Source organism: Typopeltis vanoorti, chromosome 19, assembly GCF_054136105.1.
Source record: "Typopeltis vanoorti isolate ZY-2024b chromosome 19, IOZ_Tvanoo_1.0, whole genome shotgun sequence".
NCBI classification, from domain to species: Eukaryota; Metazoa; Arthropoda; class Arachnida; order Uropygi; family Thelyphonidae; genus Typopeltis; species Typopeltis vanoorti.
In genome coordinates this window covers 15,602,139-15,626,972 of record NC_143567.1, presented here as the reverse complement: position 1 = coordinate 15,626,972, position 24,834 = coordinate 15,602,139, and the positions used below count along the sequence as shown (strand labels likewise).

General features: G+C 35.9%; 1 protein-coding gene across 1 annotated transcript in view; it reads left to right on the top strand.

Annotated features, from left to right (window-relative positions):
- The window catches only part of LOC150095877 (uncharacterized), a 710,412-nt gene that overhangs the window by 565,331 nt on the left and 120,247 nt on the right, over positions 1 to 24,834 (top strand). The window contains exon 45 of the mRNA XM_090409554.1: positions 14,501 to 14,691. Within this exon, the coding sequence (XP_090265680.1) occupies positions 14,501 to 14,691 (191 nt within the window). The remainder of the gene's footprint in view (positions 1 to 14,500; positions 14,692 to 24,834) is intronic.

Here is a 24,834-nt window from a genome sequence, read left to right as displayed (position 1 = left end):
GCACAGAAGATTTTACAAGTCGGAGAGATTGTTCTTAGAGGCAACAGAAGCCCTGAAATACTCCAAATCTCAACAAATATGGCTGTATAAATTTGCCTAAAATCTGGGAGACAGCCATCTTAAGAAAAAACTAGTACCAGTTTTTTTCTCTGTTTAGGACTCTAGTCTTATGTGATAGCTGCAAATTTTTTATTTTATTTTTTTTTCAGACAGAGGGCACCAAAATCAGGACTCTAGTCTTTGTGTTGCTGCTACAATTTTGTTTAACTAGTCCATTGATTACACTATGTTGTTATAGTCTCGCATATTGTGACAAACTGTATTTTTGTGCTCTGAAGATGCTGGTTATAACACCAGTGAAATATCAGCAGTAAGTTAATTAATTAATTATTTACTTATTTTTCTATGTTCTAATATACAGAAAAACCCCGAAGTTACATGGTAGGTGGGACCAACAAAAAGCGCTTAACTCGGGATATAATTTTGCATGTAATTTATGTATACAAGCATACAATTGGGACCAAAGGTTTACAAAAACACCTATATTTTTTAAGAAATATAATCATAATTGTATTTTTTCGTACATAAAAAAACAGAAAGTTATTTCGATGTCGATGGTTTCATAAAGTCTAATAGATTCGTCTTACGGCATAATGTCTTTTTCTTGTCATGCAAAATTTCTTCATAGCAAGCTAATGATTTTTTTATTCCTTGCCTTTTGCCTTGTGGCTACAGTTCATTCCTCGTTAGAATCCATGTCCTCCAAAATCTGTAAACCTTTCTTTTATGATTGTTCTTACTGTGGATTCCTGTAGATTGAACTTCTTTGCTAGCTCACAAATTTTCATTCCTCCTTCAAAATCCTTAATAATGTTGAGTTTTGTTTCCAAAGTCAATGTTTTTCTTTTCTTGTTAGCTGTAGAAGAATCGGACTTGTTTCTTTTGGATGACATTATTATTTTTTATGTGATAAAATTTTTATCAAGAACATAACATTAAACAATCTCAAGGTTTGTAGACTATAAAAATTGTGTATGAATGGAGACCGCATGAAACATCTCAGTGCTGGTTCACAGCATGTGCGACACTGGCAAATGCGGCCTGCACCTGAAAGATACGACTAGTGGTGAGGCGTGAAGCGGGATGGGAATACTTACATATAAGAAACAGCGTAACTCCGGATTCACATAAGTCAGGGTATGACTGTATACCGTTAAAAAAATAAACAACATGTACGACAAGCACATGTCTGTCCACACAATATGGGATGTAATATCCCTTAACTTAAATGTCACCAAATTGAAGCTTGTGGCTCTTCATATAATGAGTAAATAAATTAATATTTATTTATTTTAATTTTATTTTTTCAAAACTTTCAAGGACTACTATTTGGACTACTATATTTTTTCAAAACTTTGGACTACTGTTTTTTTTTTTTTTTTTTAAACTTAGATGCTGCTGTATTAGGACTTTAGTCTTGTGTTGCACGCTGCAGTTACTTATACTAGCCCCACTGTTACACCGAATTGTGGTTGTCTCGCATTTGTAACAAACTTTGTTTGTGTGCTCTGAAGATGCTGGATATAATACCAGCGAAATATTAGCTTTTAAGTTAATAAATAGTTATTTTCTTATCAATCTGTGTTCACATCAATACCGTTTAAATCCAATTCAACAAGTTACAGAAATTATTCTCACTGGCATGAAGACCAACATCATCATCGTCATCAATTTCCTGATATGTACCCGCAAGGGGTGCTCATGTTACTATGACAGCACTAGCAAATTAAGTTTACATTATCGTTAATCTTACCACATTTTCCTCCAAATTAGTCTATTACTTATAAACACTCCAATATTGTCATGTCTAACAGTTTGTTCTTTTAAGGACAGTTCTGACTGAATCAATCCACCTAGACCTTGGTCTTCCTCTGGGTCTCTTTCTTGCCATCCTAACACCTGTTTTACTAACCTTTCCTCACCCATTCTATTTAAGTGAACCTTAGATTAGTTCTGCTGTCACATTCTTGAATGCTAATGTCTAGTTCTTTTCTAATATTTTCATTTTTAATGTGATTCTGTCATTGATGCTATCAGTTCACTCCCCTAATTTTTTTCAGAATCCTCATATCTGTATTCTCTAGTGCTTTGATCAAGTGCTTTATTTCTAACCCAACTCTCATATCCATAATTTAAAACTGGTTTGAATACTACTAAAACTGTCTTGTATACTACTAATTTGGTGTTTGGGCTAATTTCTGTCTTATTCTATATAAATTTATTCTACTAGCTACCCACTATACCAGCTTTGCTTATTCTGTCATCTATTTTCAGATTTCACCTGCTGTGTTCACTAAGAACTGTGCCTAAGTTGCTGAAATATTTTACTTGTTCTATAGGATCTCCATTCAGAATGCCACTGAAGTTCTCTATGCTCCTGCCAATTTTCATGCCAAATTTTTTATAGTTGTTATTCAATTTAGTTAGAGAATCCTGGAGACTTCCACTAGATGTATTTAGGAGCAACATCATGTGCATAAAGCAAAGAGCTAAGTTTGACATCAACAATTCTAATATCAGGCCTAATGCCCCTTTCTTTCATGTGATCCATATAGATGATGAATAAGAATGGAGATAATGTGCATCCTTGTCTCACCCCTGATTTTAGATCAAACCATCTTCCTGTATTTTCTTCAATTCTAACTGCCGACTGAAAACTTAAATATAGACGTTGTATTTCTCTGTATAATGTTCCATTCATCCCATTTAATTGTACTGTTTTGAAAAGCTTTTCTCTGGGCACCTTATGGTATGCCTTTTCCAGATCTACAAAACTCAAGTACAGATCCTTGTCATATTCCAACAATTTCTCAACTATTTGTCTTAAAGTGAAAATCCGATCCTGATAACTTCTGTTTGACCTCAATCCAGCTTGTTCTTCTCCTGGTTTCTTTTTCCACAATCTTTCTCAACCTCTTTTGAAGTATGCTTGCATAAATCATCCCTGGAACACTTAGTTGAGAAATTCCTCTGTAATTCTCATATTCAGCTTTATTCCCTTTTTTTTTTTATAGATGGTTACTATGAGAGCTCTACTCTAATCATTGGGAAATCAACCTTCTGATCAAGCCCTCTGAATTATGCAGCTTGAAAAATTTTTATACCTCCATAATTAAGCATTTCTGGTTGAATATTATCTACTCCAGCTGCCCTTACACATTTCAAGTTTTTGATGGCTTTATCTACTTGAAGTATTGATATGTACTCCTCTTTGCAATCCTCTTGAAAATTGTCTAGTATGGTTTTATCACTGCTTGGTTCATTTAGCAGCTTTCAAAGTAATTACTCCAGACATCTGCATGAAGACCTTCACCAATTCAAAGAATAATCCTCATTTGCTTTCCAAGCCCTGGTTCAAACGAAAGTGTGCCAAGAGAGTTGAAAAAAAATTATCTTACTGCAAGTGGCTCACTTCAAGAACTCCACCTTCGTATTCTGGCTACACTAAAGCATGCAATATATGCAAATCAGTCATCAACAGATCAAAATCTAATTTCATAAAGGCCAACGGCAAAAAACATGCCTCCTGTCCAAATGGAAGCCATGCCCAATGGTCCCTTGCTAAGGCCAGTGGATGCAACTTCTGCTCTCCTGCACTTCCACCCCTCTTTCATCCTGATGGCACCACTGTTACTTCACCCAAAGATAAAGCTGGCATCACTCTTTTCCTCTAACTCCTGCATTGATGACCAAAGAAATTCATCTCCTACCATGCCGAAATTCATGCACCATATACCCCCTCTAGTTTTTCAACAAAAAAGAAATCGGGAAACTACCAAAAATCTTGGATACTAAAAAGTCTTCTGGTCCTGATGGTTTCTCTCCTATTGTTCACAAACATTGTGCTCCAGAATTAACACCCATCCTGCATTGTCTCTACAATCTACTATACACATCTGGTATTTATCCCAATGCATGGAAGCAATCTCGTATTCACCTTAGTCCAAAAAGGGTGACAGAATTCAACCATCAAACTACCAACCAATTACCATCACCTCACTCCTCTCCAAAATAATGGAAAAAGTCATCAATAGCCAACTCCTCCACTATTTAGAAGTCCATATAATCAATGTTAATCAGCGACCACCAGTATGGGTTCCACCATTCAAGATCCACAGCTGACCCTGTAGCTTACATCACCCAGCACTGAACACATACCATGGAAATGTTTGGAAACTTTTGCTCTTACCCTTGACATTTCCAAACCTTTCAATCGTATGTCTCATTGAGGACTACTAAATAAATTGCCATCCTTCAGTCTGCCTGCCACCCTCTGTAATTGGGTAGCCAGCTTTCTCTCTGGTTGTTCTCTGCGAGTCATGATAGATACCCCCCCATCTCTTCAAGCTTCACCATCAATGCCAGCATGTCTCAAGACTCTATCCTATCACCTACTCTCTCTTTCTCTTGTTCATAAATGACCTACTTGCAATCATCACTAATCCTATCCACAGCTTTGCTGACAATAGTACTCTCTACTCGTTTGACAAACCATGAAGTACTCTGACATCCCAGGATACAAGATCATTTACAACCGATGCCCTAAACATTGATCTTTATACTATCCTTCAGTGGGACAAGGACAACCTTGTAATGTTCATTGCCACCAAAACACAGTCTTGTCTTTTCTCTCACAAAAGAGATCTCAGTTCGCCTACCCTTACCTTCAGTAACACACAAATGACCAGACAAGATCAGATCTCTCTCTCTCTGCTTGGACTAATGTTTACCTCCAGTCTTTCCTGGCATAAACACATCAGATCAATAGCCTCCTCAGCATTTCATTCAAAAGAATATTTTACATCCCACCAACTCGTAACTATATACAAATCCCAAATCTACCAATGCCTAGAATACTGCTCACATGTTTGGGGGATGGTGCACCTAAAACTTCACTTAAAATTCTTGATCCTGTCCAGAAGTGAGCAATTAGGCTTATTGATGTTCCCTCTCTTACAGATTCACTTCAACCTCTGTCTCACAGACACAGTGTCTTAGCACTGCATCTATTCTACAGGTACTTCCATGGTCACTGCTCCAGTGAATTGGCAACTGTCATTTCTTCACTTTGAGTTGCACCTGTTAATACAAGAGCAGCAACTGCCCAGCATCCCTTTACCGTGCAACTGTAAACACACTGAACCTGCTTCTCCTCTTCCTCTTTTATTCTGTCCTCCAGAACAGCCTTCCTCATGAAGTATTCCCAACTAATTACAACTTGTAGCTCTTCAAAAAAACATCAATAAACTTCTATCTCAGTCCTCATCTGCAATCCACACACGGCACTGATGTGCTTATAAATCTCTTGACCTCTCATGTATGGGATCAATATAAAAATATATATATATGAATATTCTACATAAGAGAAGATATTGCACAATTACTCTTGCAAATGATCAAATGATGTGATTCTCTTAAATAAATCTTCTATAAATCTTCAGTTAGCTGATTTAAATAGGCCGACCTGGTTGGTTGTGGTTAGCATATCCATTCTCCTATATGGCTGCAGGTTCGAATCCCACCATGGGCATGAATGTTTGTGATTGTCTGTGAAAATACTAGTGGTGGTGGTTGGCAATACATCATTATTATTATTTATTATTATCAACATTTGACCTCCATGGAATCAGAGACTCATTGAGGAAGGTACTCACTATTGCATACAATGCTCATCCAACTGTGTCTTAAACTGATTCAGTGTGTCCACAACACACCCAGGTAATGCATTTCACTCACCAACTACCCTCCATGCAAAGAACCTGCTTCTCACTCTTTGCTTACACCCTCCTCATACAGTTTCCAGCAATGGCCTCTTGTTCTACTCTCCTCTCCCATTCTATAAAATATCTCTTCCATGTCTACCTGATAACAACCCCTGACCAGCTTATATGTCTCAATCATATCCCCCTCTTCCTCCTATTCACAAAGCCCTGCAACTTACATTCTCTCAATCTGTCCTCGTACTCTACATTCAAAAGACCACTGACTACCTTTGTGAATCTTCTCTGTACCCTTTCTAACATATCCTCGTCACCATGAAAATTTGGCGACCAAATCTGCGCATAATAATCCATATGAGGCCTGATCAAGACCTTATACAATGGAATCATAACCTCTCTATTTCTGCATATCAGGGTTCTCTGCATCATTGCCATTATTCAATGTGATGTCTTCACAACTTGTGCAATGTGGCTCCTGAATTTCAGATCCTTGTCCACCATCACTCCTAGATCTCTCATTTCCTCTACTTCTGTTAAAGTTTCCACACCAAGTGTATACTTTGCATCCCATTGTTGCTTACCAAATCTCAAAACCTTACACTTGTCAACATTAAACTGACAGTTCCACTTACTTGTCCATTCATGCAATCTATTCAAGTCCTCTTGTAAGGCATTAACATCAGCCTTAATGTGCATTGCTCTCCCGAATTTTGCATCATCCACAAACAGCTGGATAACATACAAATTGAACAACATTCCATTCCCTTGGAACCTGTGCTGTTGCAAAACTCTTATTAAACAGGCATGCCAATGCTACTTCCAGTTACCTTGAACATTCCCTTAAGATGCATGGTGATATGTCATTAAATCCTATCACCTTATTAACATCAAAGTTATTTATTTCCTCATGCTTAGTGAAAACTTGACATGCCGGTCCCAAGCCTGGATAAATGGAGAGGGTTAAGCACAGGGCTAGCAACCCAGTCTCAGAAAAAATCCTTTGCTATGCAAACTAAAACCTTCCAAAATGTGATACTGGATGAAGAAAATAGAACACGAAACACGAGGCACCTCTGTGAAAGCCCTTCTCAGGAAGCAGAGGTGCAAAAGAAAGTGACAGACACCTTACCAAAAGACAAGCTTACACTGGGATGTTGGAATGTTAGAACCATGTTCGAAACCGGGAAGACATACCAAGTCTCGAGAGTTCTAGAAAAATACAGACTAGAAATAATGGGATTAAGCGAAACAAGATGGATAAGAACTGGAAAAATCAAATTAAACTCTGGTCACTACTTAATCTACTCTGGGAACCGAAATATGAATGGCCACACAAAGGGAGTTGTACTAATGATGGCAAAGGAAGCTCATGGTGCACTAATGGAGTGGAACCCAATATCCAAAAGAATACTAAACGCTAGATTTAAAGCCGGCAAGCAGAACATCACAATAACTGCTATATATGAACCAACAAATGATGCAATCCAGGAAGAAAAGGATAATTTTTATAACATGCTACATAATTGGAGACTTTAATGCTATGGTTGGAAATGATAATACTAATAAAGAAACTGTTATGGAAAAGTATGCAGAAGGAGAAATAAATGAAAATGGAGAGTTACTTATAGACTTTTGCATGTTCAATCAGCTTGTAATAGAAGGGAGTCTCTTCCAACATAAAAAAATACACAAGTGGACATGGATAGCAACAGATAGAAAGACAAAGAACCAAATAGACCATGTACTTATATCAAGAAATTGGAGGAAATCACTCATGGATGTCAGAGTTAAAAGAGTTGCTGAGGCATATTCAGATCACTTTCTCCTAACAGCTACCATGAAAGTAAAAATATTTAAAAATAAACAAACAGTGCACAATAGGAACAGGTTTAGAATTGAAAAACTCAAAAACAAAGAGATAAGAAATAAATTTATAACAACAACTCTACAGGATAAACTCGAAAAAGGAGTAGATAACATAGAGGGAAAATGGACTAAGATTAAAGACGTACTAATAAGCACATCAGAAAAAATATTGGGATTTCGAACTAATACAGACAAGGAATGGATATCAGAAAACACCAAATTAAAAATAGAGGAGAGAGATAGAATAAAAGAAAAACTGTTACAGATTGGCAAAAATGTTGAACAAGAACAAGCAGAAAGATATAGAACAATTAACAAAGAAATAAAAAGAAGTGCAAGAAATGATAAAAGAAAATACATAGAGAATCTAGCACAAGAGCCAGAGGGCGCTGCATATATAAATGATACTAGAAAGGTGTATGATATTACAAGGAAATTAAGCAGGAAAGAAGTAAATGGATAGTTCCTATATACAATAAAGAAGGAAAACTATTATTAAATGAAAAAGAACAGATAAATAGATGGATGGAATTCTTCTCAGAGAAATTTCAAGAAATGACTGATGGTGACCAGAGCCTAGAATTAAATGAACAAAATGCATCATTAGATATAAATTTAAATGAAATAACAAAAATAGAAATTACAAAAGCAATAACTGAGATCAAAACAGGTAAAGCACCGGGAGCAGACAACATACCAGGCGATATACTAAAAGTAAACCCAAAACTTATAGCAGAAATATTATATCCCTTACTAAATGAGATATGTCAGAAAGAAAAGTGGCCTAAGGAATGGAATACTGGATTACTGGTTAAATTACCCAAAAAAGGGAACCTATCTGAATGCAAAAATTGAAGAGTTATAACATTGCTGAGTGTTATAAGTAAAATACTAGCAAGGAAAAGAATCAAAATAGAAATAGAAAAACAACTAAGACCAGAACAAGCAGGATTTAGAGCCAATAGATCATGCACTGACCACATTGCTGCTTTACAAATTATCATAGAACAATCATTGGAATGGCAGGCAAGCTTATATTTAAATTTTATTGATTTTGAACACTTTCGACAGTATAAACAGATCTTCCCTATGGAAATTACTTAGAAATTATGGACTCCCAGAAAAAATAACAAGAATAATTTAAAAAATGTATGAAGATTTTGAAATTAAAGTAATACATGGAAATACCCTCTCAGAACCATTTAAAACAAAGACGAGAGTAAGGCAAGGTTGTATACTCTCCCCTACTATGTTTTTAATTGTCGTAGACTGAGTGATGAGAAAAGTATCTCATGGAAATACAGGATTACAATGGTTACTTCAAAACCAACTCCACGATCTAGATTTTGGAGATGATACCTGCTTACTCTCACAGAAGCACCAACATATAGAACAAAAAACAACACTTGTAGAAACAGCCAAAAAAGTTGGTCTTAGGATAAATAAAAATAAAACAATGTTGATGAAAATAAATGCAAAGCAAAATAAACAAATAACATTAGAAGAAATACCTCTTAAAGAAGTAGAACAATTCATATACCTTGGTTCAGTAGTATCAATAAAAGGAGGAACTACTGAAGATATAAACAGAAGGAAATAGCTGGCTTATTCAACTTTCAACCAACTTAGAAATATTTGGAAAAACAAGAATTTGTCTATAAAAACTAAAATGAGAATATTTAACTCAAATGTAAAGACATACTAATGTATGGATCAGAAACTTGGATGTTAAATAAAATAAAATAAATAGTTAACAGTGCCCAGGTCTTCCTAAACAACTGTTTAAGAATGATACTGGGAATATATTGGCCAAAACAAATATCAAACGAAGAACTATGGCAGAGAACAAAACAGAAACTCATGTTGCAACAGATACGTGAAAGGAAATGGAGATGGTTGGGGCATGTGTTGAGGAAAGAAGATAAAATAATAGTAAAACAGGCTCTAGATTGGAACCCACAGGGTAAAAGAAGACGAGGAAGGCCAAGAGAAACATGGAAAAGAACAATACTGAAAGAAATAACAAATATTAATAAAACCTGGAACCAAATAAAAGCAGAAGCAAAAAACAGAGTCCGGTGGAAAATGGTGGTGGAAGACCTATGCTCCCAGGTGGAGTGAAGAGGATTAGGTAAATGAGTAAGTATTTATTTCCTCAAATACTTCCTGCTCACTCATAATTAAGCTATCCTCTCCTATGTCCTCTGCATTTAAGTTCCTCATGATTCCACCCTGATCAGGATGAAATACCCTTATCAATTGATCACTGACTACCTCAACAATGTCTTCTGCAGCAGTTACCATTCTACCACTTTCATCGCTTAACGTCATCTTTCTATGATCATTCTTCTTTCTACTTGTCACATATCTAAAAAACTCTCTAGGATTTTTCTTAGCCTGATTTGCCAATTTCTGCTCATACTCTACTTTTGTTTTCCTTACTAACTGAGTCACTCTTCTGGCTTGTTCTTTATGTTCTTCATGTGACTGATTACCATTATTCATCTTGTACTTCCTCCAAAGTACTTTCTTTTTCCAGATTTCATGCTTAGGCTCCACATTCATCCATTTTACATCTACCTTATTCAGCCTTTTGGTCTTTGGGATACATTCATACATTGATGCTGTTATGTATTTCTTTGTAAGTTCCCATGCAGCATTTATTTCCTTACCACTCAACTCCTCTTTCCATGTTATAGCTCGAAGTTGTCTCCTAAGCTTGTCATAATCAGTAGATGCCGTTGGTGTATATGCGGTTCGTTGATTGAGTGGTGGAGACAGAGAATTGTAGAGTAGGTGCCCGCTACTCTCCAGAGTTCAAAGTTTGAACTCCCTGGAGGTGTCATGTAATAATAATAATAAAAAATAATTGCTGTGACAGATTTGGTATAGGGGAAAAAAAAAACAGACTTGGAAAATATTAAGAAAATAGAAAACATGAACTTCATTTTCTCAAAAATAAATCTGTAGACAGATCACAGTATGTTTCTGTTTAGGCACATTTTTAGATGACAGCAAATTAGATATGAAACAAATAATAGAATAAGTAAACTTTATGATTGGAAACTAGTTGAATAAATTTTTGTGTAACGAGAGAGAAATCAGTAAGCAGCATGCAAGATAGTGTTCAAACACACAGATCAGAGAGGTTAGAAGAAAAACAGTTGACTGGAAACAACATGTAAGAGCTTTGAAAAATATTAAAAATGAAGAAATCAGAAAAAAACTTGATTTTATATAAAACTGAAGAATGTATAAACAGAGCTAATCTAAGAACATTAGGAAAACAAGTTTTTGAGCAAAAACTTGTTTGTTATATAAAACTGATTAATTTAGAGATCTAATAAATAATTGAACAATTGTAAATAAAAGTTTTTGTCAGAAACTAGTCATCATGATCATTATCAAATTCTTGATATGTACTCTCAGAAGATATACAGGGTGTTCGGGATAAATTTGACAGTTTCGTAAGGAAAAAGAAAATCTTCTTTGTATCTATTAAATTTAATGAATTGACAAAAAAACATTACAGGCAGAGTTAATTACAATACTATCAACAAGATTTACTCAAAATAACCACCATTAGCATCGATCACAGCTTCAATTCTGCTTCGGAACCTCGAACAAGCTGATGCTACAGTCTCCCTGGGAAGGGCCGCAAAAACTGTTTTAATTTTATCCATTAACTGGGCTTTTGTATTACTGGAAGTGCGATTGGTGTCTTTTTCAACTGCGCCCCATACAAAATAATCCATGGGGTTAAGGTCTGGGGAGTTTGGAGGCCAAACATTTGGACTGGTGAAGTCGTAGAAATTTTCAGACAACCATTTTTGACTTTTCCCAGAGGTGTGGCAAGGGGCCGAATCCTGCTGCCATACATACGGCCTACCATTGGCTACCCTTGTTATCCAGGGCTTGACTACAGTTAGCAACTCCACGAACAAAGCCCGAATTCCAATGCCAGGGTTCTTCAACACCTGTTCCTGCAGATTTGCGAGGAATTCTGCTGTACGAACGCAATCAGATCGTCTGCTAGGGATCTTTCTTCTTGCTACATCCTCGTAGTCACCATTGCAAGTCTCTAGTTCATGCCTGATTGTTTTTACTGTATTCAAGGAGCATTGGGCAGCAGTCGTAATATCCTTATTTTGATGGCGGGCACGAATCATCATGATACAAGTTATTCTCTTCCGTGATTCAGGTGGGTTCCAGCTATCCATCCTTTCTGACATCTTGTATATGAATGAAGAAGGGTCCAAACTTTTAAATGAAGAGAAGTGTGTGTTAATACATGTAACTTACGGAAAAATATAATTAATTATAAATATGTCAAATTTATCCCGAACACCCTGTAAGGATATTATGATAGTGCTACATGAAAATTACTAATTTCCTCTTGACAATTTTCCTCCACATTAATCTGTTATATTTCAGGACTCCAATGTCATCAGATTTTATATTTCAGTCTTCTAAGGCACTTCTTACTATATCAACCCACTCGTCTTATGTCTTCCTCTGGGTCTTTTTTCTGCATCCTTGCAAAAAAAAAACATTTCTTTTGCTAACCTCTCCCGTTCTGTTTAAGTGACCATACCACCTTAGATTAGCTGTGCTCACACTCCTGAATGTAATGTCATATTCTTTCCTAATATCCTCATTTTTAATATGGTTCTGCTATTCATGCCATCTGTTCTCTCAACTGATTTTCCTTACAACTCTCATATCTATGTTCACTGGTCTTTGATCAGTTCTTTTATTTCTATCCCAGCTATCAAATCTGTAAGTTAAAATTGGTTTGAACACTCTTGCATACAACTAGTTGAGTGTTTTGACTAACTTCTCTTTTATTCCATTTCAATTTATTCAGTCAACTCCGAACCATATATGCTTTGCTAATTCTGTTGTCTATATTTAGAAACTAGTCATGAAATATGAATTGTAATTCCATGTTTGTATTGGACTACCATATATGTTATAATAATTCTTCACAGTTAATATTTTATGAGGATATACACTAAGAAAATGATGATGAACACAATTTGTTAAATTTTTGATTTGATCAGCTTCAGTAAGCATTTCTGTATCTGGGTCTTCCCTTCCCCAAAAATCTCTCTCTCTCTCTCTCTCTTTTTTTTTTTTTTTTTTGTGTGTGTGTGTGGGGGGGGGGTTCTTACACATTCTTGAAAATATTAATAATGCCATATTCTTTTCTGTCATTATCATTGAAAAGATGATATTCACAGCAGAATCATATTAAAGTGATTCTGCCATGGATATCATGTTTTCACTCCTCTAACTTTTCTCACAACTTTTTTTTTCAGGCTTTCAACAAATCATGTATTTCTGACTCCACTCTCAGATTTATGAGTTTATTTTCAAAGAAAACTTGAACTCATGCATCATGTATTGGGGAGGATGAGAAAGCTTTTTTATGTAAGATGTGAATTCCAGTCCAAGAAGAGATAAACCGATCTTGACTGGAAATCAGATAATAAGACAGGACTGTTTTTCGATAGCATTGAAATTCACTAGATGATCATCATTCCATTTGAGAATGGTGAAGCGATTCATTGTTTAAGACAGTGCTTCCCAAACTTATGGATGTAAAGGCCCCCCCTTGGAAAAATTTAAATATTTCATGGCCCCCATTGGGAAAAAAAATCATGATACAGACATATATTATAATATTTATTGTATTTATATTCAATACAAAACATACACAGCAAATATTACAAAAATCAAATGCAAGTATTATATTTTTAGCATCTAACATACACATTTTACATGGTGTACTTAGTCTTAAAACATTTTAAATTTGTTTTCGTTATATTTCATGCCCCCCTCCCTCAACAAAATTAACAGCCCCCTAGGGGGCCATGGCCCACAGTTTGGGAAGCTCTGGTTTAAGACATTGGTTATAGATGTTAAAGCTTGAATCATTTGAGTACTGTGAAGTTTCTCAAATGCTGAAGAGCATTGTCATCAGCAAAACTATAGATAGGATTTGAAATTAGAGAAAGAAGGTCATTAACATATAAAAGGAAAAGGATGGGCAAAAGCCTAGAGTACTACATTACTTCACCATGATACATGGCGAACAAATGAACAACCAGAGAGAAAACTGGCAATCCATTCACAAAGAAGGAGACCATAAAGTCAGCTTGGTAAGACTTTAAATGCCATATTCAAATATCACACACATATGATTGCTCAAAATCTTCTTTTGGCTATGTCCAAAGATGGGTAAGGTTAGCAAGGAGGTCCTGTAAAACAAGAATGGTGAAATCTATATTGGTGATTACTAACTGATGGGTTCAGGTAGTGAAGAAGCCAGTTGTTGGGGATGATGACCTTCTCCATCACTTTTGAGAGCACTGAAGTGAGGGAATTGGGACAGCAGTTTGATGGCTGACATTATTTCCTTTTTATTGGGAAAGGCTGAATAAAAGACTACAAAGCATAAAAAAAACTGTAGTAGAGATTGAAATTTCTGTATATGACATTGCTTAACTATCATGAAAACGTTTTCAGCTGAGTCGGATGAAATCTTATAGATAGTGTCAAATTCTTCACTTAAGGTATGCAGTTTGCTAATACCTATAAGAAATATTTATTAAATGGTACCTGTTCACAACAGATCTTTCATTCTTCAGTTCTTTCATTTGGGTGCAATTTGTGTGTAAACACGAATTGCACCTAAAGTAAAATACTGTTCAATTTTTACTTGATTTTGTTTTAAAAATGAATGTTTATAAAGTATATTTATGCTATTCAAATTAAAATAAACATTTTATTAGGGCTATATTTACAGACTTTACAAATGGTAAAATTTTAATTTTTTATTACTCTTCTAGTGATCCTGTCAGTAATATTAATAGTCAAGAGCAGTCAACTGTACAAAATATTGTAGAGACAGCTATTCTTGAAAATTCAGCCTTTGATGTACGTGATACATTACCCAATGTGTTACCTGACCTTACTTCTCTTTCATTGGTCACTGATTATACTTGTCCTCCAGGACAGGTTGTTGTGGCTCCATTTTGTGGTAAGAATATCACTTGTGTAGTGTTTTATATTGAATATATTATTTATTTATTTATTATCATATCTTACTTGCCATATCTTTATGATGAGTAAAGGAATAAAATAACTTTCGGGGATTGCCTCTGATCTTTTCCCTAATTTTCTCTCTCCTTTGTATCTGGTTCATATTCTTCTCTCACCAGGTTATGCAATTTTATCATATCACTCCTTTTCGTCCTGTTAAAATCAGAATTCTGTGTCTTTTCAGGGCAGAGATTATGAAAAATCTCACTGATTTTTCATTACCTCTGCCCTCTAATTCTCTCAGAGTCCAGAAAACAGACTGGCCTAATTAATAAAATCATATAATAAGAAAACCACTTTTCTTTTTCTTTTTTGTCTCTTATACTCTTTTGTACTATAAAGCAAAAAACATAGTCTTACAGTGTTTACTTTCCATCATGAATCGTAATACCAGATCTCCATACAGTTAAACGATACACTGTGAGAGGTAAATCTTATCACACACACACAAAGCTCATCACACCATGTTTTATACTCATTCATTGTATCTGCATTCACTACTCTCAATACATTCCACTCACCAATGGCTCTGTGCAAAGAACCTGCTCCTTGCTCACACCTTATATACTGTCCAGGGATGGCCTCTTGTCCTTTGTCTCTCATTCTACAAAAAATTTCTTTCACATTAACTTGGTAACAACCGCTTACTACTCATATGTCTCAATCGTATCTCCCTCTTCTTTATATTCATGAGGCTCTGCAAATTGCATTGTCTTAATTTGTGTTAGCAGAGCTAATCTCAGGTGGTATGGTCACTTAAACAGAATGGGAGAGGAAAGATTAGCAAAGCAAGTGTTCTCTGGTAAGATAGTGGCATTGCATAAGGGCAGTAGCAGACTGCAAGTCTAATTATAGGCCAGTTTGTGTGTCATCAGTAGTTGTTAAGAACTTGGAAAAATTAGTTAGAGACCAAATATAACATTGGGGAGATGAGGGTTATGTTATCTGTGAGAATCAACATGGATTTTTCAGGGGGTGCTCTTGTTTTAGTAATATGCTAGCCTTTTATAATAAAGTTACAAGAGCAGTAGATGAGGGAAAGGCATATACTGCCATTTTCTTGGATTTAGCAAAGGCATTTGACAGGGTGCCACATGATAAGATGATATTTAAGTTGCAGCACATGGGTTTGGATGTCAGGTAGGTCAACTGGATTCAGGATTGACCCTACAGATATCAGAGAGTTGTGTATGGTGGGGCAGTTTCATGGTGGCAGAGGCCTACAAGTGGGGTCCTACAGGACTCAGTACTGGGACCTATATTGTTTAACCTTTATATTAATGACATTGTCAGTGGATTGCAGGGAAATATTTGGTTGTTTGCAGATGACGTAAAGCTGGGAAGTTATTAGTAATAGTGCAGATGTGGTAGTCATGCAAGAGGATTTGAATAAGCTAGACAGATGGGCAAATGAATGGGGTGTCAGTTTAATGCAACAAAATGTAAGGCCTTGAGGTTTGGGACACATTGATGGGAGGATACATACTCGATTGGAGGATCTATACTGGAGGAAGTAGAGGAGACAAGAGATCTGGGGTTGATGATTCATAGAAATCTGAAATTCAAGGGACATATTGCAAAGGTGGTGAAGGTAACACAGAGGATTGCTGCAATAATGAGAAGGACACTGACCTGCAGAGATAAAAGAGTTATCATTCCATTGTATAAGACCCTGATCAGACCACACTTAGACTATTGTTCTCAGATCCCAGGATTTGAAGGGGATAAATTAACTGTGGAAAGGGTACAGCAGCAGATAACAAAGACGGTTTCAGGACTGTACAATGTTAGTTATGAGGTCAGCTGAGAGAATGTGGACTGCAGAGTTTGGTGGATAGAAGAAGGAGAGGTGATATGATTGAGAATTTTAAGCTGTTGAGAAGTAGTTACAGGGTTGACACTGGGGAGTTCTTTCGCTTGGTTGAACAGCGTGAAGGAATGATGACAAGGCGCCATCCCTGGAAGTTATGAAAGGAAACTGTGAGCAAGAGGGTGCAGAGTGGTTTCTTTGCATGGAGAGTGGTTGAACCATGGAATGCATTGCCTGATAGAGTGGTGAGAGCGAGAACGGTCAATGAGTTTAAATAGTGATATAATATTATTTAAATTAAGGGGATATTAAATCCCACATTTTTTAAAACCAAATAAGAAACTCAAGATTAGAATCAGAGAGTTTCATGCAGTTTCTGATTCCAATCTTTGAGTTTCTTATTCGGTTTTAAAACAATGTGGGATTTAATATCCCCTTAATTTAAATAATGTTTATATCACCGAAATGAAGCCTGTTGGCTCTTTATATTTAAGTAGTGATATAATAGACTTTGTGTTTCCTAGGAGGAATCTCCCGCGATGAGTCTCGATAGACTTGTGTTTCCTACGAAGGACCTTCCGCGATGAGTCTTTTGACTCCATGGAGGCCTAAATAATTTTTTTTTTCTTTTAGAATATAATTTATAATTTATTGATTGCTAAAATATTTATACATACAATAAACACCTTGTGTGACATTGCACCTTGTAATTTTACAGAGTTCAGCACTAAGTGCTGCGTTTTCTACATTGGATTTCAATTAAAATTTTTAATAATACTTTTTTGCCTTAATATTAGAAGAACACATGTTTTCTTGTAATATTAACAATGAAGATTATACAGAATTTTTTGTATATATATATATATATATATATATATATTTTTTTTTTTTTTTCAAAGTTTGAGAAAGAGTGATTATACAAACAAATTTCTGCATTTGTTTATGAGGATTACTTGTAGATGAGTGAGGCAAGTTAATCCCACCTGCTTCAAAGCTTGGGTTAGCTTTTATGAAGAGAGTGGGATTTAGCCTTCACTATTTGTGTTGTTGCTACTGTTTATGTATGGGATGTAGGCATTGGATCTGTGTCTTCTGTTGTCTAGTGATTTGTGATGTGTATATTAGTGTTAATGGTATCTTAACTTTGTTGGTATATTTTCCAGAGTTCGTTTTTTAATGTTCTGTAGTTATCTATGTGTTTTAAATTTCTTGGTAGGTTGTTAAGTTTGCGTGGGTATCTGATGTGATCTCACAAAAGAACCGTATGAGTTGTTGAAGGGTGTGGGGATGTAGAGAGTTGTTGTAGGTCGTGTTATATGATACGTGTCTCTGTTGTTTCGATAGGTGATGTTGAAGTAATTCCTTGTTAATGTCATGTAGTGTTTCAGGTTTTTAATGCTCAGAATTCTGTGTATCGCCATGTGCTTGTCGGATATTGGTTGTTGCATGTAAGGTGTCCAGATCACTGTTGACACGATTTTTCTGTGTAGTGTTTCTAATTTTGTTAGGTGGCTGTTTGATGTATTTGCATAGACTGTTATTCCGTATGAGTAGGGATTCGCAGATACCGTGATATAGGAGTTATTTTTTTATGTTGGGTGGAATAATGTCTCTAACTTGGAAGAGTTTTGCTGCGATGATCCAGAGTTTGGTGTGTAGGTATTCTACATGTTTTGTCCATTTAAGATGGGAATCTATATAGAGACCGAGGTATTTTGCGTGTGTTACAGGTTTGATTTTGGAACATTGGCGTATTTTTGTTGTTAATGCAGCGGTATGTGTGACAATGTATCAGTAGTGATGCGGGGCGTATGATTCTTGGGTTGTGTATCATCAACATCTGTGTTTTCGTGCCGTTGATTAGAATTGCGTTTTGGTGGAAGCATGTTGTGATTTCATTTAGGTCTTGTTGTGCTTTGCAGGGAACTGTGTTAATGTCTGTGTGGATTGCTAGTAGTGCAGTGTCATCTACGTATTGAAATATTTGACTTCTTATGGATATGTTATGAACATCGTTAATGTATATGTTGAATAGAGTGGATGATAATATGTCACCTTGAGGTACACCGTGTTTTATTTGTATACTCTGACTGTGACATGTACCTATTTTTGTTACTTGTGTTCTATTTGAGAGGTAGTTCTTGAACCATGTATGCAGTTTTCCTCTTATACCTAGTGAGTATAGTTTGGTGAGTAGTATGTCATATTTAAGTGTATCAAATGCTTTGGTTAGGTCCAGCAGTATAAGGACGGCATACTTGTTTTTGTCGATAGCTTTGTTTATTGTGTCGGCAATGTCGTCTAATAAAGTAATGGTGCTTTTTGTTTTCTGAAAGCCGTATTGGTTTTGTGAGATGATGTTGTACCTCTGTAAATAGTTCTGTAGTCTGGTGTGTGTTATTTTTTCTAGAATTTGTGAGATGACTGGTAGTGTAGCTATTGGTCTATAGTTCTGAGTATCGTTTCTTTTGCTGTGTTTGTATATTGGCTTAATTACTGCAGTTTTTAGTTGTTGTGGAATAATGCCTGTGTCGAATGTTATGTTCACGAGTTTCAAAAGCATTGGATTTATTTGTTCAAAGTGTGTTATAAGGTCTGTGAGTCTTATTTTGTCTATTCCTGGAGTGGTCTTTGGTTTTAGTTGTAGGATTGCTTCTTTTAGTTCCTGTTTTTAATAATAATAATAATAATAATAATAATAATATTCCATCCAAATTTAGTAGAGGATTTGTATCTGTTTCTGTGTATAGATCTCTATAAAAATCACTGCATATTTCCATTATTTTTTCACTATTATATTGTACCCTTTCTTAGTTTTCAGTTTTTGGAATACGTTCATAATTTCATATAACCCTTGTTTGATTGTTTTCAGAGATTTTTTTTATTTATTTTCAAACTAACTTTTGCATTTATATTAATTCCATATTGCTTGTGGTACTTCTATCTCCATTTCATTAATACTTCCTTTTTTTTTATTAGATCAAATGTCTGTAAAGTAATTTTTCTGTGTAGGCTTTATTTGCTGGTAATAATTAAATTTTTAGTAACTTATATTATAGAAGCCATTTCCTCCATTGTATCAAATAACTTTAATTCATACATACTTCCTTCAAAATTTTTTTGTTATATTTTCACTTTCTGTTGTGGATTTTTCCAGCCCATTTTCCAATTTGGCTTCTTTAAAACTCGATTACTACTTATGATAGGCAGTTAATCCTGTCTGAATTGCCTGTATGTTGCAAATTGCATTCTTCTGGCAGATTTTCCTGTTTTATGGAAGGAAAAGCCCTGGTAAAGGTTCATCACATCCTAGACAAAATTTGAACCCAAGTCTTTCCAAACAAAGGGCATCATGAATACCAACTGAGCTACTAAGGCTTTTTTTTTTTTTTTACATTAGCAATTTCAGTCTCTCTCTATCTCAATATTTTTATCCTTACTCTCACTAGATATGATCACTATCATAGCTAACCTGGCTGACTAGAGATGCATCTTCTAATATTTCCATGTTGTTCACCATAATATAAAAACTTCTCCGCTTGGGATTGTTATTATTATACAGGTATCTCCATGGAGTCAGAAGACTCATTGCAGGAGATCCATTATTCACACAATACCTATTATACATCTCCTTCAACTCATTCACAGACCAAGCACTCACAACCATCTCCGACAATCCATTCCATCCATTCAGGGGTGAATTCTCCATGCCCAAGCTCATTAATTGAGAAAGAAGTAATATTTATTTGTTAATAAATGCATGCATTTATAAGCATTCCATTTAGGTTTTTATTTTTGTAGACAGAAGATGTCTTAAGCTTGCACAGCAATAATTGAGCTTTGTGTTGTGTATCAAAGGCCGATGCTTGCTAGTCTAGTCAAAGCTACCTTGGCTTGCTCAGTTGTAGGAGCTTCCAGGTCCTCACAGCAGCACTGTGAATTCATGCGCATGCATAGCCATTTCACATCGTCTGACTCTGTTACTTAAACACAGGCCATATGTAGTCAACGTAGCTCTAGCCAGTGAGCTTCAGCCAGCCTTTACAAGTGTGCATGCATGTTGCTTGGGAAAATTAAGTTACAACCAACTTTTTATGACAATGTTATTGACCAGTTCATAAAGAAGAACTGTAGGGTAGAAATTGTATTCAAGTAGCTAAATTGAAAAAGATAGAATATCATTGTATAAAATAAATATTCTATTTGTATGATTAAATGTATATACATTTCTAAATATATAGTTTTAAATGGTCAGTAATTCATTATTCCACTAATCAGACTTCAATCACTCATTCCCTGAATGATAACAAGAGCAAGCATGAATTTCAAGACCAGCATTCGCCCCTGCATCTGTTCATCACCCTCCAAGCAAAAAACTAGTCCTTATTCCCTTGCTTACTACACTCTTACACAATCTCCATGGATGACCCCCCCTTGTTCTCTCCCTTTCTGCAATGTAGAGAAAAAAATTCATCCATGTCCATCCTATAAAAACCCTTTATTAATTTATATGCTTCCATCATGTCTTCCTTTTTTCATCTATCACTGCCTCTGGACTCTCCACTGCTTCTTTATCCCCACGGAATTCAGTTTTCTAGATCTGCACATATTAGCCCAGATGTGGCCTTATACAGGGATACAATAACTTCTCTATCCTTACATGTTAGTGTGTTCTTCAACATCTAAATAATCTGATGTGCTGTTTTGGCTACCTTCACAATATGCCCTCTAACCTCGAATTCCCTGTCCCCATTCATCCTCAAGTAGTTGACTTCAATTTCATATATCTGAGTTCCATCAATATGGTACAAAGCTTGTAATCTGTTCTTCTCAGAGTGCATTACCTTACACTTAGGCATATTTAATTTGAGCCATTTACTTTTGCCCATATTGTTACTCTATTTAAGACTTCTAGAAAGATCTCTACATTACCATCACTCTTCTCAGTTTTGTATAATCAGCAAACAACTGAATATTTCCCATCAAATCATTTCTTATATCAACATCATCATCATCATCATCAAATTCCTGCCATGTACCCTCAAGGGGTGTACAGGATATGACAGTACTACATGAAAAAATTACATCGTTACTAACTTCCTATCTACAATTTTCTTCCAAATCAGTCTGTTACTTGTCAAGACTCCAACATTATCAGATCTTATATTTCTATCGTCTAAGGCACCTTGTACCGTATCAATCCACCTATATCTTGGTCTTCCTCTGGGTCGTTTTCCTGCCAACCTTGCAGAGAACACTTGTTTTGCTAATCTTTCCTCTCCCATTCTATTTAAATGACCATTCCACCTGAGATTAGCTCTGCTAACACATTCCTGGATGCTGACAATGTCAAGTTCTTTCCTAATATCCTCATTTTTAATATGATATTGCCATTGATGCCATCTGTTCATGCCTCGAATCTTTCTCAGGACTCTCATATCTGCGGTCTCTAGTCTTTTGTCGAGTGTTTTACTTCTGACCCAGCTCTCAGATCCATAAGTTAAAACTGGTTTGAACACTGTCTTGTATACAGCTAATTTAGTGTTCCGACTAATTTCTCTCTTACTCCATATGAATTTATTCAATTGACTTCCCACCATACCAGCTTTGCTGATTCTGTTGTCTATTTCTATATTTAATTTACCATCTTCAGTAAAAATCGTGCCTAAGTAGCTGAAATGTTTTACTTGTTCCACAGGTTCTCCATTCACAACACAGTAGATAATTTCAGTGATTCTGCCTATTTTCATTGTCTTTGTCTTTTTATTGCTGACCTTCATACCATATCTATTACAACAGTTATTCAATTTAATCAGAGAATCTTGCAGAGTTGTAGCGGATTTATTTAGAAGTATAACCATCATCCGCATAAAGCAAAGAGCTGACATTAACATCTCCAATTTTGATATCAGGTTTAATACCACTTTCCTTTATAATGTGATCCATATAGATAATGAATAACAGAGGGGATAATGTACGTCCATGTCTCACACCAGATTTAACATTAAACCATCTTCCTGTACTTCCTTCAATTCTAACTGCTGACTTACAACTCAAATAAAGACTAAGTATTGCTTCATATATAATGCCCCATTGACACCATATAACTGCAGCGTATTGAATAGCTTCTCTCTTGGCACCTTGTCATATGCCTTTTCCAAATCGACAAAACTTAAATACAGATGTTTGTTATATTCCCAGGCTTTCTCGACTATTTGTCGTAAAGTGAAGATCTGATCCTGACAGCCTCTATTTGGCCTGAATCCAGCTTGTTCTTCACCAAGCTTTTCTTCCACAATTCTTCTCAACCATTTTTCAAGTATACTTGCATAGATCTTGCCAGGAACACTCAGTAGGGAAATACCTCTGTAATTCTCACATTCAGTTTTATTTCCCTTTTTATATATGGGTACTATGAGAGCTCTACTCCAATCATCGGAAATTCGTCCCTCTGTCCAGGCTTTCTGAACTATGCAGTGCAGTCACTGTAAGACTTTTATACCACCATACCTCAGCATTTCTGGTCGAATATCATCTACATTTCAAGCCTTTGATGGCTTTTTCTACTTCAAGTATGGATATGTATTCCTGACTTCATGCCTGGTCAATGTTTTTTATCACTGTGCTGTCATCACTGCTTGTTTCATTTAGCAGTTTTTTAAAGTAATTACTCCATACTTCAAGGATATCTTTTTCTCCTGTTTTCATGTCACCTTTATCATCTCTAACTCCTTTTACAGCACTCTTTCCTCCATTCCTAAGCTTCTTCAACAACCTCCAGAATATTTTGCCACCTTCTTGATATTTATTTTCTATATTCTTGCCAAAGTCCTCCCATGACTTTTGTTTAGCTAGTTTTACACACTCTTAGCTTTCTTACATTTGTCTCTGTATTCTCTAAGAGCACAAGCTGACTTATTTGACAGGAACTTTTGATATGCTTTCTTCTTTTCCTTCACTGCCTCTTTAACTTCCTGTGTCCACCAGGGAGTTCTGATTTTTTTATCCTTGCACACAACCTCACCACATGCCTCTCTGGCAGAATCAATCAATGTTTTCTTCAGAGTTTGCCACTGAATCTCCAAGGTTTGATTCCTCTTCTCAAACTCTTTCATTTTTTCTTCAATAAGCTTTGTGTATTTCAGTCTGCAGTTCACATCTGAGAGCTGCTCAACTTTTATTCGCTTTAAAACTTTCTTACATGTTATTCTTTTCAATATGAAATTCAATTTTATCCTGCTCAAGACTAAATAGTGATCACTTCCAATTTCAAATCCTCCTTGCAGAACACTCTGGTGTCCTGCACCAGGGAGAAAACATCACTATCAACAATAACATAGTCAATGAGACTTTTCTTATTCCTACCCTCTTCTCTCCATGTGAATTTGTGCACATTTTTATGTTGGAACATGGTGTAATAACCAGTCCATGTCCTGAGCAGAAATCCAACAGATATTTGCCATTATTATTAGCTTTGCTCTTTTCACCAAATTTTCCCAAAATATTTTTGTATGTCTCACAATCATTTCCTACTCTGCTATTTAGATCCCCAACAAGGACCAACTTTTCCTTTTTCATTGTGTCAGTTGCTTTTTCTAAAGCGTCAAAAAATTCCTCCACTTCTACCTTAGTAGAACCTTCTGTGGGACGATAGGCACAAATAAGTCTCATTATCCAGTTCCCCATTTTCATATTTGCCCACATTACTCTACTTGAGACTGACTGCCATTCAAGAAGATTAGCCTCGTATTTTGTGTTGAATACTATGGCTACTCCTTCTTTTCCTTGATTGTCATTGCCTGAATATAACATTTTGTATTTATTGCTCAGAAAGATCTCACCAGTTTTGGTCTTTTTTGTTTCAGTCACCCCTATTATGTCGATCTGTTACTTATCTAATTCCTCAACTAGCTCCATTTCTTTGCCATTTAGGCTTCTTATGTTGATAGTATCGATCTTTAACTCTGGTGATGTTGAGTTGGGGTTTGTTTTCAGATTTGTTCCAGTAGCTGACTTTTCGCTGTTCGCCCTGGTTCCCTGGCGAAAACAACGGGGGCCTTGTTTAACCGGGCGACGCTCCAGCCGGCATGAAATTTTGTCATGTTGTACCATCATTTTTTAATTTGGTTTAACCAATAAGAATACAATTTGGTCGGCTAAATCCCAAATTGCCAGCCCATCCTCGTTCGTTCAGTATCAAAGTAGATACCCAACAGGGTGCACCACGAGAAGGTGAGGATTGGACATTAGGTCAGAAGCCTGGTCGGTTCT